This window comes from Mytilus edulis, chromosome 6 (assembly GCF_963676685.1).
Source record: "Mytilus edulis chromosome 6, xbMytEdul2.2, whole genome shotgun sequence".
NCBI lineage: Eukaryota > Metazoa > Mollusca > Bivalvia > Mytilida > Mytilidae > Mytilus > Mytilus edulis.
This window is the reverse complement of record NC_092349.1, coordinates 89,774,096-89,788,968: the sequence shown is the minus strand read 5'-3', so window position 1 is coordinate 89,788,968 and position 14,873 is coordinate 89,774,096. Positions and strand designations below refer to the sequence as shown.

The window sequence follows — 14,873 nt, the reverse complement described above, 5'->3', positions numbered from 1 at the left end:
TTTCATGTAATAAAGATATTTTTTTATAAATCATGGTTTGATATTGTCAATAAAATATATGCTATCGTTTTTGGTTTTCATTTAATAATCATTGTTAACATTATAGAGTTTAGAATGGGTGTAAGTTAGTTATACACCTCGGGATACGGCGTGTCTGGATACGAAACCCCTCCGGCCTCGGTGTATAACTATTACTTAAAAGGAATTTGGGTAAACTGCTCGTCTTCTAAGTTTATTGAGGGCTCAAAGTGCCAGTTTGATATTCAAAGTTTATAGTGAAAACCTACCGGAACCGCTGAAAAAACACTGAGACCCCCTGGTTTTTCAATATCCCCAAAATGGTATACTATTATAGACGTTATACAGATGCAATTAAAAGAATTTTCCAGAAAAATGTCATCTTCAATATGTACGGAGGGCTAAAAGTGTCACTTTTCAAAAAGAAATCGTCAAACATGCAGGTGAAAGGGCACAGGGCGTTGGCTCGATCTTCCGAATCTTTCAATCTTCATTTATAATATAATGCATATAGTTAGTTAATACTGGAACACACCCGTGATATCTCGGGTCCGTCCGTGACTGTATTAAAGTATATAACTATGTGTAAGCCTTATTTTAGCCTGGATTGTTAGTATTGATATTGTCATCTGATAACGTCATGCTAATTATAAGTTTCACTGTTTTCTCTGCTTTTAAAATCATTCTGTTTGAACCCGTCGACCTGGAACTTATCGGTATTATTATTTTTTGGAAAACAAAAGGGTCTGGAATGGAGTCATTTTTTAATCAACAGCATTGTCCTATATTAGTTATAAATAAAGTTGAATTCTTTGATTCCCTGTTTTTTACGTCGTGCCGGCTAACAAATTGGAAACTGTACCTATACGCCTTATTTTAAGTCCAGATTTTTAGTATTCGTCATGTCATCTTATAAAGTCATACTGATTAAAATACTTCAATAGGAAACAATGTGACAATGGTTGAATTTAGTAGTGTCAACCCTTTGATTATGACTCGTGTATATAGCCAATCCTAAATACACCGTTTGGTGGTGCGCCTGTCAGTTGCGGAAAGGACAGATAAGGTAATAGGTAACAGGTGAATATACTACTGGTATCGGTACCGGATCAGACCCGGAACTTGTTAATTATTGACAATATTAATTATGTGGAAAACACAGGGGTCTGGAGTGGTGTAATTTTTAATTAACACCGTTGTCCTATATTAGCTATATATAAAGTTGAATTCTTTGATTTGTCGTTTTTACCCCATGACGGCTAACAAATTGGACCTCGTTATTTTAGTAACATAGATATAGACATAAATGACATGAAAAGGAATTTGGGTAAACTGTTCGTCTTCTAAGTTTATGGAGGGCTCAAAGTGCCAGTTTGATATTCAAAATTTAAAGTGAAAAATTACCAGAGACAGTTAAAAAAAAAAGTTGACACTGGTAAATCCTTTTGATAGAATCTATATAATTAAATACAAAGTCTACAAGATTGTGAAACTTTGTTTTTATTGAAAGACCAGGGGGGCTCATTATATTTTCAACGGTCTCTGGTAGCTTTTCACTACAAATTTTGAATATCAAACTGGCATTCGAGCCCTCCATATACATAGAAGACGAAAAGTGTACCCATCCTCCTTTTGATGTCATCTATATCTATAGATTATAGATTAACTCTATATATTAACTAACTGAATGTATAATATTATCAAGATTGTGAGATCAGAAAGATCTAGCAAACCCCATGGCCCTCTTTCCTGTATATGGATAATTATTTAGTCAATCGAAAATGTCTTCTTTTTTTGCTTTCCACAGTTGTTACTATTTCTATTTAGAGTGGCCGCTTGTTTTTGTTTCTTGAAATATCATCTTTTCAATGTACATCTTACATTATGTTTTATTGACGAATATATATAGTTCATTAAGAGAAATGTTTGATTTGCATAATGGTTTTTATTTGAGGACAACGAGAATTTACGATAACTTGAATTGGTGACAAAAAGATTTAAATTTTTACTACTTTTAACTAATTTCTATCCTGCTTTTAATGTTTTCGAATGATTAAATTTTTGTTATATTAAACTTAGAAAAGGAGTAGGTTCAGTAAGACCATTGTTTTGCCCTAAAATATAGCAGTTTTATAAAATTGTTAAAATGTAAACTTTTAGTTATGTATTATGAAGTAGAATGCTGCTGCTACATAAATATGGGCTTTTTCTACCATACAATGCACGGGTAATGGGATCATTCAGTCATACTAAATTACTGAAATCTTCACAATTTTAGCATTGAATATCGAATAACGAATAACGAATTCGAACCGACCGTTAACTTCACATACATTATAGTTTCTTATCTTTTTCCGGCTGTCAATTCAGTTTTGTTTAGTAACTTTAAAAGACATTCACGACATTTGTTGCTTTGTACAGGTAAAAACAAACTACTGAATAGCCTGAAAACTGGACAGAGCTTAGAGGAACGAAGTGATGGGTCTGGACATTGCTGAATGTACTGCAGTTGATAAGTCTAATAAGTATCGCTCCAGTAATAAAAAAAGCTAAGAGACAAAATAAAGTACGAAACTCATTAAGGACCAAAACATCTGAAAAGTTTGCAAATGCATCTAAGGTAATATATTCCTGGGGTGGAAACACCTAAGTTATTTGAACAATTCAAGTTTTGTTATCAGATAATGTATCAATGTTACCATATCAATGACATTTAAAAAAAAAGTGCTGACTAAATGATCTTATTTAAACTAAACTTCTTGAAATATAATTGAATATCTAATTTCAATTTATTCATCTAAATGATTATAGTTTTAAGTTAAGGATGAACATCACAAATTAAATGATCCCATAAAACCTTAAATTATGATGTTGTAGTGATAAATTAGAATATCTATTGAATAAAATGGATATATATTAACATCTTATATTTGTATTTACTTCATAATATTGATGTACCTTTAGTTGTAGAACTAAGCTTTGTAGCATTGAATTACCTTGTACGTCCAGATCTGCAGCAGTTGATACAGTTGATTTATCTTTAATCTGTATCCGATATTTTCCCGTGTCCCCAAGTTCGGTTTTTAGAATGGTTAACTTGTGAACATTATTGTCTAATTTCTCTATTTTCAATTTTGATGAATGGGAAATCATATTATTGTCTTTAAACCATGCAACAGGATACGGTTTTTCTGCTTCGCATTCAAAGCTCACGTCTATACCTTCCATTATCTTTGTATCCTCGATTGGGCGTTTGAAGAATGCTGTGAAAATATTTTAAGACAACTGTATGAACTGGTTTGACTTTTTATACAATGAGCAACATGAATTCAGAATGTGTCCTTTAAGCCTGAGATAAAATAAAGGTGTATCTTTTAACCTAAGTCGTGTGTGAGTCTGTTTGCAGTAAAAAAATTATAACAAGCAATACATTCATAGGCAATTATTAACAAACAAGTGTAGTGAACGTTGTAAAATTTCAAGCTATTGACACACAGGGATGGGAAACACAGAAGATGTACAACTCAACATTATAAAGGAGCCCTTGGTTAAAGTGTTCTTTTCGGACTGCCGGACATACGGATGGAAGGACAGAAAGACAGACGGACAGACGGAGTCGAGCGACTACTTGATCTGCTTCCATCTTCGGCGAACCAGGTAAAAGTACATTTACATATAATGGTCCGAGACCACAATTATTTCGTAGTGCATTTCTTTTAGAAGATAAATGAAAATTTAAAAAATCCCACCTGCTCTTTCTCAATGAAATGTTTACAGTGTGTTGTGATGCTTTTGGGACAAATTATATCAAAATTATAGAAAACTTCATCGGCTCTAACTCAAAATATGGACAATTTTATGTTTATAGCGTCTTGAAATCTTTTGACAGCTTCCGAAGTGCTAATTTTCTACCTTTTTCAGCTGGACCAAATCACTACTTTCCTTTAAAATTCTGAACCCAAATTTGTTTACAGTGTAATTTCACCCCCTTCTTGCAATTTGAGGCATTAAACATGGAGAAATAAATTTGGAAAGAGTATAAAAATTAATGGCAAGTAACCCACTGTCAACACTAGGGACTATATTTGTGAACAACGAAAATCAGAACAACGAAAATCAAGGGACGACAATTGTGGTCTCGGACCTAATAAGCAAAAGCCAAAGTTATATTCACGGTGAAACAAAAACTTAAAATTGACAATGGAAATGGAGAATGTGTCAAAGAAACAACAATCCGGCCAAAGAGCAAAAAACAGCCGAAGGCCAACAACGGGTCTTCAACACGGCGAGAAAATTGCACATCCGGAGGCGAGCTTCAGCTGGCCCCTAATCAAAAATGTGTACTAGTTCAGTAAACATGGACGTCATTCTAAACTCCAAAACATATAAATGATCTAACATTAAAAAATAATATAATACTATATATTCCTGACTTGGGACAGGCGCAACAATGCGGCGGGGTTAAATATGTCTGGTGAGATCTCAACCCTCCCCTATACACCTAGCTAGCCAATGTAGAAGAAAACAAACACACAACATTACACACAGTAAAACTCAGTTTAAAGGAGTCCGAGTCCAATGTCAGAATAGGTAACAAAAGAAACTAAGTAAAATGCCTACTAGCAGTTACTGACATGCCAGCTTCAGACCTCAATTAAACTGGTTGAAAGATTATGTCTTCATGTATGTATTATTTCCAATTACCTTTAACAGTTACTGTAAGTTGTTTTTGTACGTTTCCTGCGATAATACTGTACTGGCCAGAATCTGATAGTCTAGCATTTTTTATTATCATGACGTGATGCTTTCCAGCAGTATCAATTGATATATTCTCATTCTCCTTTATCTTCTCTTGTTTATACAGTATTTGATTGTTTTTAAACCACTCAACATCAATTTCCTCCGAATATACTGAACATTCCAGATGTAATGTTTCCCCTTCTATACAATATAGTGGGTTAAACTCACACGTAAACATTGCTAAAAAAGAAGATGATGATTCACAATTTGGATATTACGAATATTATATCATTAGGGTGTAACTGCTATTCATTTGATTTATAGCATGGTATATAAATCTTTAAGTATCAATGGTACATGTATTCACACACAAAAATTGCATGTATCACTTGTTATTCATATTTTAATTAAAAAAATCGTAAATTTTGTGAAGTGTTTGCTTTAGAATGCGCGTTAAAAAATCGATTGTGTTGTTTTATTGTATTCACTTTTAAATTAATCAATATGAAAATTAAAATAACTAGATAAATATTAACAATTTTAATTTGATAACAAAATTTAGACATTTACGATATGATGCAAAGTATACTCTCACTCAAAATAAAACAATGACGAAAATTTCAATACATAGTTGGTTGAAAGGTATTTGAAGAAATGTCAAACAAGGCAGATCTGAAAGCCGAGCTCTGACAGTTCATCATAATAAAGTCCCAAATCAAAAATCACATTATATGTTGAAACAGAAGCTGATAAAAAATGATAACAACACGTTATAAATTTCATGCGTCCGAAGCGCTCAATGCCAAATATTTGAAAGCCAAAGATGTATATACGAACCGAAACAGTTGAAGAGCCGTACGACCAAAAAGGACACAAAAACGCAAATCCATTCTAAGGTCAACTTTACTTGAGGGATTTGAAACCTTAGTTTCTAAATGATTTCAAACTCTATAAACGAACAATTTTAAAACAATTTGTTATAAATCATGTAAGTACCGCAGTACCGACTACTGAGCTGACATAACCCTCGGGGACAGATATGGTAAATATGCTCTCGCTACGATTGTACAGCGACCTTGCGGTCTTACTACGATCTTAGTGCGCTCTCACTACGCTTCTACTACGATTTAATTGCGCCACGACCGCACCACCATTGTTATGAACATGTTCAAAGTTGACCACACTCTTCACGATCTTAAAGACCTCACCACGACCGTGGTACGACCTTACTGCGACCTACACGATCGTACCACGATCATCAAAATTTGCATTTTTTTTCACAGATCGTAGTGCGATCGTGGCCTAGTGGGACTGGGGTATTATGTGTTACATATTTTTCTTTGTTCATTTTTTTTATATAAATGCATGAGGTCGTTTGTTTTCTCATTTAAATTGTCATTTTGAGGCCTGTTATAGCTGACTATAAGGTATGGGCTTTGATCATTGTTGAAGGCCGTAAGGTAACTTTAAATTGTTAATTTCTGTGTCATTTTGGTCTCTTGTTGAGAGTTGTCTTATTGGCAATCATACCACATCTTATTTTTTATATGAAGGAATAAAAACTCAGATTAGAATAGCATGCTTATTTAAATTTTCTCATAATCAGTGAAAGACTGAACTAAATTTTAATCAAGTAAAAGCGATAGTGCAGCAGCTACTGTGCTGAAAGTGGCTTTAAACACCAATCAATCAATCAATAATTACATTCAAGTTAGAACCACTTATGGAATGGGTATTGATATGTGGTATGTACTAAAATGTGAAGGAGAATTTACATATCTTATTTCTATGCATATTAAGGGGCCTGCCCAAAAATTTCGTTGTCTATTGATTTTCAAAATTTTGCTTAGTGTATATGCATAAGTTTCTAATTAATTCAGTTTGAAAGGAACCAGTAATTGTAAGTCAATGATATTCGTATGTTATTATACATGTATCAACATATCAATATCTCATTTTTGGAGAGTATTTGGTCAATCTCCTTAGACATGGTCTATATATTTTAAATATTTGCGTAATCACATGCTACAGCTTAAAATAAAAGGTCAAACATCAGAAAATGACAATAAGACAACAATAGACATCATCTTACATATACATGCATATTAAAATGTTGGTGAAAGTTTATCCTCTCGATCTAAGTTGTCATATTCCTTTTATATTCATACAAATAAATGCCACATGGATATACAACAATAAGACAACTGCCCATTGCCAAAGATAGAGATTAATATACAGTCTCAGAAAATAGACAAAATTAACAAAGTACAACTAATTGATGAAAAGTATTATCATTTACAGTTTTTGTGTACAAACCCAAGTAAGAAAAAATCGCCAAAATGGGGCACAAATAGAACCATACAAATAGTACATCTGTAGTACCTCAGGGTCATTGGTGGTGCTCCACTGATGGGGAGGCAGATCCGGAAGACGAGAGAGCCTCGTTTCGGATCTGCCGGCAGTCGTAACCTAGAGCCAGAAGTACTTACAGCACGCTGATCTAGCCGATTCCAAACAAGAGAGATACTTAGTGTTTTACTTGCAAGTAACCACGGTAAGTTTAGAGAAACTTACATTGGCGCTGCGAGCAGTCGTTTTCGAACAAATTCACTCGGGGAGTCGAATTCTACATCGAAATTACAAATTTCAAGGGGCCAAAACAGCACCTCCATTTTGTTTTTAGGGATCCCTGACAGGTCACCTATTTTCAGTTTTCGCTAACCATAGCTTTGCTAGGTTAGTTTTATTGGGAGGGAAAAGTTAAAGCACCGGGAAGGGAACCTTGTGTGGCTAAGTTTAAGTCACCGTTTGTTATTTGTGAGGGATTTTTTCATACTTGGCCGTTTGCGGAGCCCTTGTAGGAACAAGTGTGAACCCCTTACTCGTTCTGCAAAACCCTTGTAGGGAATTTTGTAAACCCCAATCCATTTCCGCCGCGTATTGCACTCAGTTGACCTACGCAGTTCAACTTCCATTTGCAACCCAAATTTGCAAATCTTCCAGTTGTCAAAACAGAAAGAAGAAATTGTAAGTGTCAATTTAAACAACCCACACACATACACTTGCCCTTTACATACATACCTCTGGGGTCAACTTATAAGCTTGATTCCCAGTTAAAAAGTTTGTTGTTGTAAAACCATACAAAACAGTTTGATAGTATAAACACCCCTTTTCAGTAGATACCCTTGCCTAAGCCCTAATTTAATCCTAAATTGTTTATTGTTTATTTATTGTGTTTCCATTAAAGTGTAAACATGGCTAGAGTCCACTTAAACTCTGCCACTTTTGAGGAATTGTTATCAATTCCAGGGGTAGGGGCTAAAATTGCGGCAAAAATTTGGGAATTGAGGGAGGATAAAGGAATTCTGGAGTTGGAGGACCTACGGGAGGTTCCTTATATGAGAATAACTGAGGCAGCTCTGGAATCTATGGATTTTAGTACCTCTCTGCCACCCAACAGGGGGTCTAATAAATTTTGCAAAGAGGAGATGGGGCATCAGGAGAAGGTGCAACGGATTGATAGCCTCATACAGGCAAGGGGTGGGGGGCAAACTGAGTATCCCAGTCAATCAGGAGAAACACCCAGAGCCAGGGAGTCAGTGTCCACATCTCCATCCCAGCATCTCAACTTCCAAGATGGTGGGGAACTTAACCGGGGGTTCAGGGAAGACATGGGAACCCACCAGGACCGATGGGACAGGCCCATGGGTGCTTATGGGGGTCCAAGAGATTACAGGTATGAAGGGGAAACACCTCGGTCTAGATATAACAATGCCGGGGATACAGGAAGGGGAAGAGGGGGTTTTCAAAACCAGTATATTGATAATGAGGGTCCAAGGCTCAGAGATGCCCAGCCGGAGAGTGAGGCTCCGGCATCAAGGCACGCCAGTAGCATGGGGTACCCCACAGGGTCAGGAGAACCCAGACGGGGATATGGGGACCAGAGAAGCTCTCGTCGGGATGCATATGACCACCAGGGGAACATGGGAGGGTCAGATAACCAAAGACAGAGGGGGTCTATGGGGGTTAGACCTCTCATCCTACAAAAGAGCTTAAAGTATGATGGAAAAACTAATTGGCAGGCTTTCTATGCCAAATTTTCCCGATTATGCCAGGTCAGTGGGTGGTCTTCAGGGGAGTGCAAGGATCAATTGTGCTGGTCCCTTGATGGGAAACCCAGTGAGTTTTATGCCTTGCTCGTGGAAAGAAGGCATGACTTGTCTTATGAGGACTTGGTGGGTAAGTTGGCCAAACGATTTGGGTTCAATGAGTTGCCGGAAACAGCCCAAGTCCAATTTAACATTGCCAGGCAGGGTGGGGATGAAACCTTAGAGGACTGGGCCGACAGGGTACAATCACTCGCCACAAAAGCCTTCCGTCACATTCCTGAAGACCACATGTACCAGCAAGCCATCATGAGATTGTGTCAGGGGGCCTCAGATAAGGAGAGGGGAATGTTGGCCTCCAATGCCAAACCAAAGAGTATTGAGAAGGCAGTGGATAAAATTCGTTGGCACCAACATAACCACCAAGCCATATATGGCCGTAGTGCCCGAAAAGAAGTAAAAAGTGTAAGTCCTGAGATCAGAGGCAGGGGTGGGGATCACTATACTGTATGTTCCACATCAGGACCAGTCCCCAATAATGCTCCTTCCAAAATTATCCCCAAAGAACATTCTCCTAAAGATGTCCAGGATTTGAAGGACCAATTTCATGCCTTCAAGGGGGAGGTAAGCGGGACTCTGGGCAATATCATGTCTGAAATACAAAAGCTATCTTTTGCTGTCCGCAATAATGCTAGGCCCCCATCCAGAAGCCCCTCTCCTCGTGCCGGTAATGGTGGTTGTTTCCATTGCGGGGAGGCAGGCCACTTTAAAAGGGAATGCCCGAAGTTTCAAAGGTCTAATTCTCCTCGGCGTGGGGGAAAAAAAGTAACCTTCCAGGACAACAAGGGTCCGTTAAACTCCAACGGGTCGACTCAAGAGGTCTGAGTCTGGCCCCTAAACCACGGAGTATAAAGGACCTCGGGATAAGCCATAAACCACCTTACTCAACTAAGGAGGGTACTATCAGTCTAACAGAAACTCACGGCCTTGGAACATGGCATTGACACCGGGAATCACCCCTCCCCCCCCCATTAAACAGCGAATGCGGCGCACACCCTTAGGTTTTGCCCAAGAAGAGGAGGCTCATTTGGAAAAAATGTTACAATCTGGGGTAATTCAGCCATCCGTGTCGGAGTGGGCTTCTGCCCCAGTCCTCATACGGAAAAGGGATGGTAGCGTTAGGTGGTGCGTGGACTATAGGAGGGTCAATGGGGCCTGTTCCCGCCAAATCTTTGCACTCCCCTTAGTAGAAGAGTGCCTAGACACCCTAGCAGGAAATGTGTGGTACTCCAAGTTGGATGCCAATTCGGCGTATTGGCAAGTCAAAATAAAAGAGGAGGACCGGCCAAAAACGGCTTTTATCACCAAATATGGGCTGTTTGAGTTTGCACGCATGGCTTTCGGGCTATGCAATGCCCCAGCCACATACGCCCGGGTCATAAGCCTTGTACTCCGGGGGTTAACATGGCGGGTAGTGTTGGCTTTTTTGGATGACATATTAGTCTTGGGAAGGGATTTTGGGGACCACTTGGCAAACCTGAGGGTGGTATTTGAAAGGTTTAGGACGTACGGGCTCAAACTAAAACCCAGGAAGTGCGATTTATTTAGGAAAAAGGTAGAATTTTTAGGGAGGGTGGTAGGTCCCGAAGGGATGGAAATTGGGCCGGGATATGTAAAAGATGTAAAAAACTGGCCAAAACCCCGGAACTCAAAGGAAGTAGAACGGTTTTTGGGATTCGCAAACTATCACAGGGCCTTTATAAAAGACTATACTAATATAGCCTTACCCCTTCAAGCCTTAACCGGAAAACGCCCCTATTTCTGGGGAAACGAGCAACAACAGTCTTTCGATAGACTCAGGGAAGCCATGGTGTCAACCCCTGTTCTGTCATTACCCAATGCCACTGATCCTTTTATCTTAGACACGGATGCTTCCGACAAGGCTATTGGGGCAGAATTATTGCAGGTCCAGGGGGGACAGGAACGGGCCACGTCCTATGCTAGCTTTACCTTAACCCCAGAACAGCAGAAATATTGTACGACCCGAAAGGAGCTGTTAGCCATTGTCAGGTTCACCAGGCTATTCAGACATTACTTGCTTGGGCGGAGGTTTACGGTTCGAACAGATCATAGTAGCCTCACTTGGTTAACGAATTTCAAGGAACCCCAGGGACAATTAGCCCGGTGGCTGGAAGAAATCAGTCAGTTTGATATGGAAATCAAACACCGGCCAAGGGCTAAACATCCTAATGCAGACGCTTTGTCTCGATTGCCTCAATATGGACCTTGTCCCGAGTTTCAAGTAGACAAGGTTCTAGCAAATTTGCCCTGTGGGGGATGTACCTACTGTGCCCGAGCTCAACAAAATTGGGGACAGTTCACAGAAAATGTTGATGATACCATACCCTTGGCAAAGAGACCCTATGGTAGTACACAGCCCAAAGACACACGAGAACCAGTGGTGCAAATATCCCGGGTGTCGGTGTCAAAGAGGGGGGACGAATTAGCCATATGGTCAGAGGGGGAGGGTGACATCTGGGTGCAGGAAGTAGGAGGGGACCTAGGGATTAACTTGGGATACAGTCAGGAAGAGTTAAAAGAAAACCAAAGTAAGGACCCAGACTTAAAATGGGTGGTTCAATGGAGGAAAACAAAAGGGGAACCCTCTGAGGAGGAAATCTTCCTTAGCGGTCCCGCCCCCAAGTACTACTGGTTAAATCGGGAATTATTTGTCCTTAGTGGGGATAAGAAGGGGGTGAAAGGAGAGGCAGACAGGGTGGTCATTCCCCAAGTATCAAGGAAGGAACTCATGGAGTTGTGTCACGATATTCCTGCAGCGGGCCACCAAGGGGGGGGGGGGACCGAACCTACCAAAGGATCAAGCCAATTATATATTGGAGAGGAATAAGAAAGAGATTGAACAGTATGTAGCAAGTTGTGCTTTGTGTAGCCAAAACAAAAAGGCTACTCGCCCAAACCGTCACCCTATGGTAAAACATCACGCCGGGGCGCCAATGGAAAGGGTTCATCTAGATTTTGTGGGGCCCCTCCCAAAAACAGAACGAGGAAATGAACATATCCTCATGATGATCGATCAGTTTACCAAATGGGTGGAATGTGTCCCTCTCCCCGCCCAGGGCGCAGAACTAACAGCCCGTACAGCAGTGAATGAGTTCTTCTCCCGTTTCGGGAGTCCCTTTCAGGTATTCACTGATCAGGGGAGGAACTTTGAATCCCATCTGTTTAAAGCCATGTGTGACCTGCTTCAAATACACAAAAGTAGAACCACCCCATACCGCCCCTCCTCCAATGGTCAAGTAGAGCGTTGCAATCGAACGCTGATGGCTTCAGTGCGGTGCTTTGTGGGAAAAAATCAAAAGTCCTGGGATCTATTCCTTCCGCAATTAGCTGGTGCGTTCCGTGCTTCAGTCAGTAAAAGCACCGGGTTTACTCCTAATCATCTCATGTTGGGCAGAGAAGTCAATCAGCCTGCTGAGTTGATGTTCAGGGGGCCACAGGGGGAGGACATTCAGGATAGAGAAAAATATGTTTCAGACTTAGAGGAGGCCATCCAAGGGGCACACGAGCTGGCCAGGGCCAATCTAAAAACGGCACAAGAACGCCTCAAAAGGGATTACGATCTCAAGGTGGTAGTCAAAAGGTTTAAGGTGGGGGATCTAGTGTATCAATTGGACACGGCCACCATCAAGGGAAAATGTCGGAAACTGACACCATCCTGGAAGGGCCCCGGGGTGGTGGTGGAAAGTCTCACTCCATATCTTTACAGGGTCAAAATGAAAACAGCAATGGTGGTGGCCCATCATGACCGGATTAAGTTGTGTAAAGATAGGGAGGTCCCAAATTGGTGTAAAAAACTTCAAGCCCAAGTTTTAAGTAGAAATTGGAAGGAAATAGAGGAGTTGGAACCCAAGGGAAAAAGGGGTAAAAACATTTATTGCTCATGCCGGGGACCAGATGATGGGGGTCTCATGATTAGATGTGACGAGTGCAGGGAATGGTTCCATGGACGATGCGTGGACATCACTCCTGGGGAGGCGGACAGAATGGACGCCTATCAGTGTCCTGGATGTTCGGTCTCCACGGGGGTGCACGTGTCAAGGATCTCCCTGCACTCTAAGGAAATCTATTTCAGATGAATAATAACCAGGACAGTATGGACAAGCCAGGGGATGGAAGCCAGCCACCTTCTCCAGGGCAGTCCTCCGTCACAGACGTGACGGAGGAACTGGTGGTTTGTGTGTCGGAGGAGGAGCTGAGGCAGCTGGACCCTGAGGTCCAGGGGAGCCCAGGGGCTGCCTTAGAGGTATGTGGGGGGTCGGAAGGGGGGTCGGAAGGGGTTGAGGGGAAGGGGGAGGTGAAGAAGACCAAGAAGAAGAGGAAGTCCAGGTCCAACAAGAAGAGTAGAGCTGCCAAGAAGAAGGCCACGGCAGCAACCTCACCTCTCCTGACAACCTCACCTCAGGGGATGGCTCAGGGTCAGGAGGTGTGTCGGAGCCAGTCTGGCTCCCCAGCTTCCGGTGAGGTGGCAACACCTCACTATGGAGTTCAGGGTGAAGCAGTTGGTACTGGACTGTCTTGTCCAGTGTCTGGCTGTGAAGCCCGGGGACCAGGCCTGGAAGGGCACATTCTCGCGGAGCACGTGGCCGAGGTGTTCCGTGACCTGGTAGTCTCCGACCCAGGGTTAGCCCGGGTGCGCCTCACATCGCTGAGCACACTCTTCAGGGCCCTGGGGGGGGGCTGCTGTTGGGGACCCCATCCATTGGGTGATAAGCCAACTGGAGACTGTGGGGCTGACTCCAGAGGACTTGACCGCTGAGTGGGGAGCCTTGGCAGCAGTGTGCCAATTGGCGCGGTGGGAGGTTCCGCGAACCTTCACGCTGTCGCCAATCAACTCACCTGCAGTCCTCATGCATTGGAGGGCGCAGGTGGAGTTGATGGCTCTCCTACAGGGACATCAGCGTCAGGCCTTTCTGGGGAAGGTTAACCTCAGCTCCAGTGAGCCGTCCCAGGCGAGCTCCTCTAGTGAGCAGGGGAGTCCACCAGCCAAGGCAGGAGTTTTTAGCAGGCTGGGGGCTCCGGTTTGCACACAGGGGACTCCCAGGCCCATGGGGCAGGTTGGGGCGTTCAGTTCCACGGGGCCCTCTCCCAGGTCCATTCCCTCCCTCATGTTCCTCCCCACCCGGCCTGTACCCTCCCTCATGTCTCTCCCACGTCCTGGTCCCAGCAGGTCACTTCCGAGTCTAGGGTCACGAGGCTCATCCTCATCTGCGGGGGCACAGGGATCAAAGCACCCGGGGAATCCCTCAGGGAGTAGGGGAGTGGAGTCCCAATTGTGCAGGGATCTTCCGGAGGCGTTTGACAGCCATATGCATCTGGATAGGTCCCTGACCAAGATGGGGCTGCCTTCTCGGACATCTCTGGGTGATTTCCTAAGGGTGCGGTTGGACCCTGTCCCTGTGGATCCAGTCAAGCTGGCTGGAGGGGTTGCAGTTTTCTGTGACCCAAAGACTTGGCCCAGTGTGCCTTTGAGGCTGGAGCCAGGGTGGGTTGGAGCAGTGGGAATCCACCCAAAGAGTGCTGGGCAGTTTGAGGACGCCACTCAGCACCGGTTCCACCAACTGGTGTCTCACCCGAGTGTGTCCGCCCTTGGAGAGGTGGGAGTGGATTTCGCTGTGGAGGAAAAACTACACGCCCGTCAGATATCGACCTTGCGATGGGCACTCCAGTCCTGCCGTTTTGACCAGCCTGTGGTCCTGCACATTCGGGGTGGCAGACTGGATAGGGTTCACGCCCGAGCCCATCGCGAGGTCTTAGAGGTCCTGAAGAGCGTGGCAGTTAATCCATTACAGCTGATTCATCTCCACTGTTTCCAGGGGGAATTGCTCAGGTGCGGGAGTGGCAGGACTCATACCGCAATGCTTACTTCGGTTTTGGGATGGGTGTCAGGTCCTTTAACTCTGAGCAGAAGGAGGCCTTGAGGTCGGTGCC

The 14,873-nt window shown here is 42.4% G+C and overlaps 1 protein-coding gene across 1 annotated transcript in view; it reads right to left on the bottom strand.

The window, feature by feature from the left end:
* LOC139526744 (uncharacterized) overlaps positions 1 to 14,873 on the bottom strand; it is a 72,647-nt gene that overhangs the window by 35,156 nt on the left and 22,618 nt on the right. Inside the window, exons 8-9 of the mRNA XM_071321908.1 lie at positions 4,723 to 4,998; positions 3,015 to 3,281 (exon numbers count right to left, since the gene is read on the bottom strand). Of these exons, the coding sequence (XP_071178009.1) occupies positions 3,015 to 3,281; positions 4,723 to 4,998 (543 nt within the window). The remainder of the gene's footprint in view (positions 1 to 3,014; positions 3,282 to 4,722; positions 4,999 to 14,873) is intronic.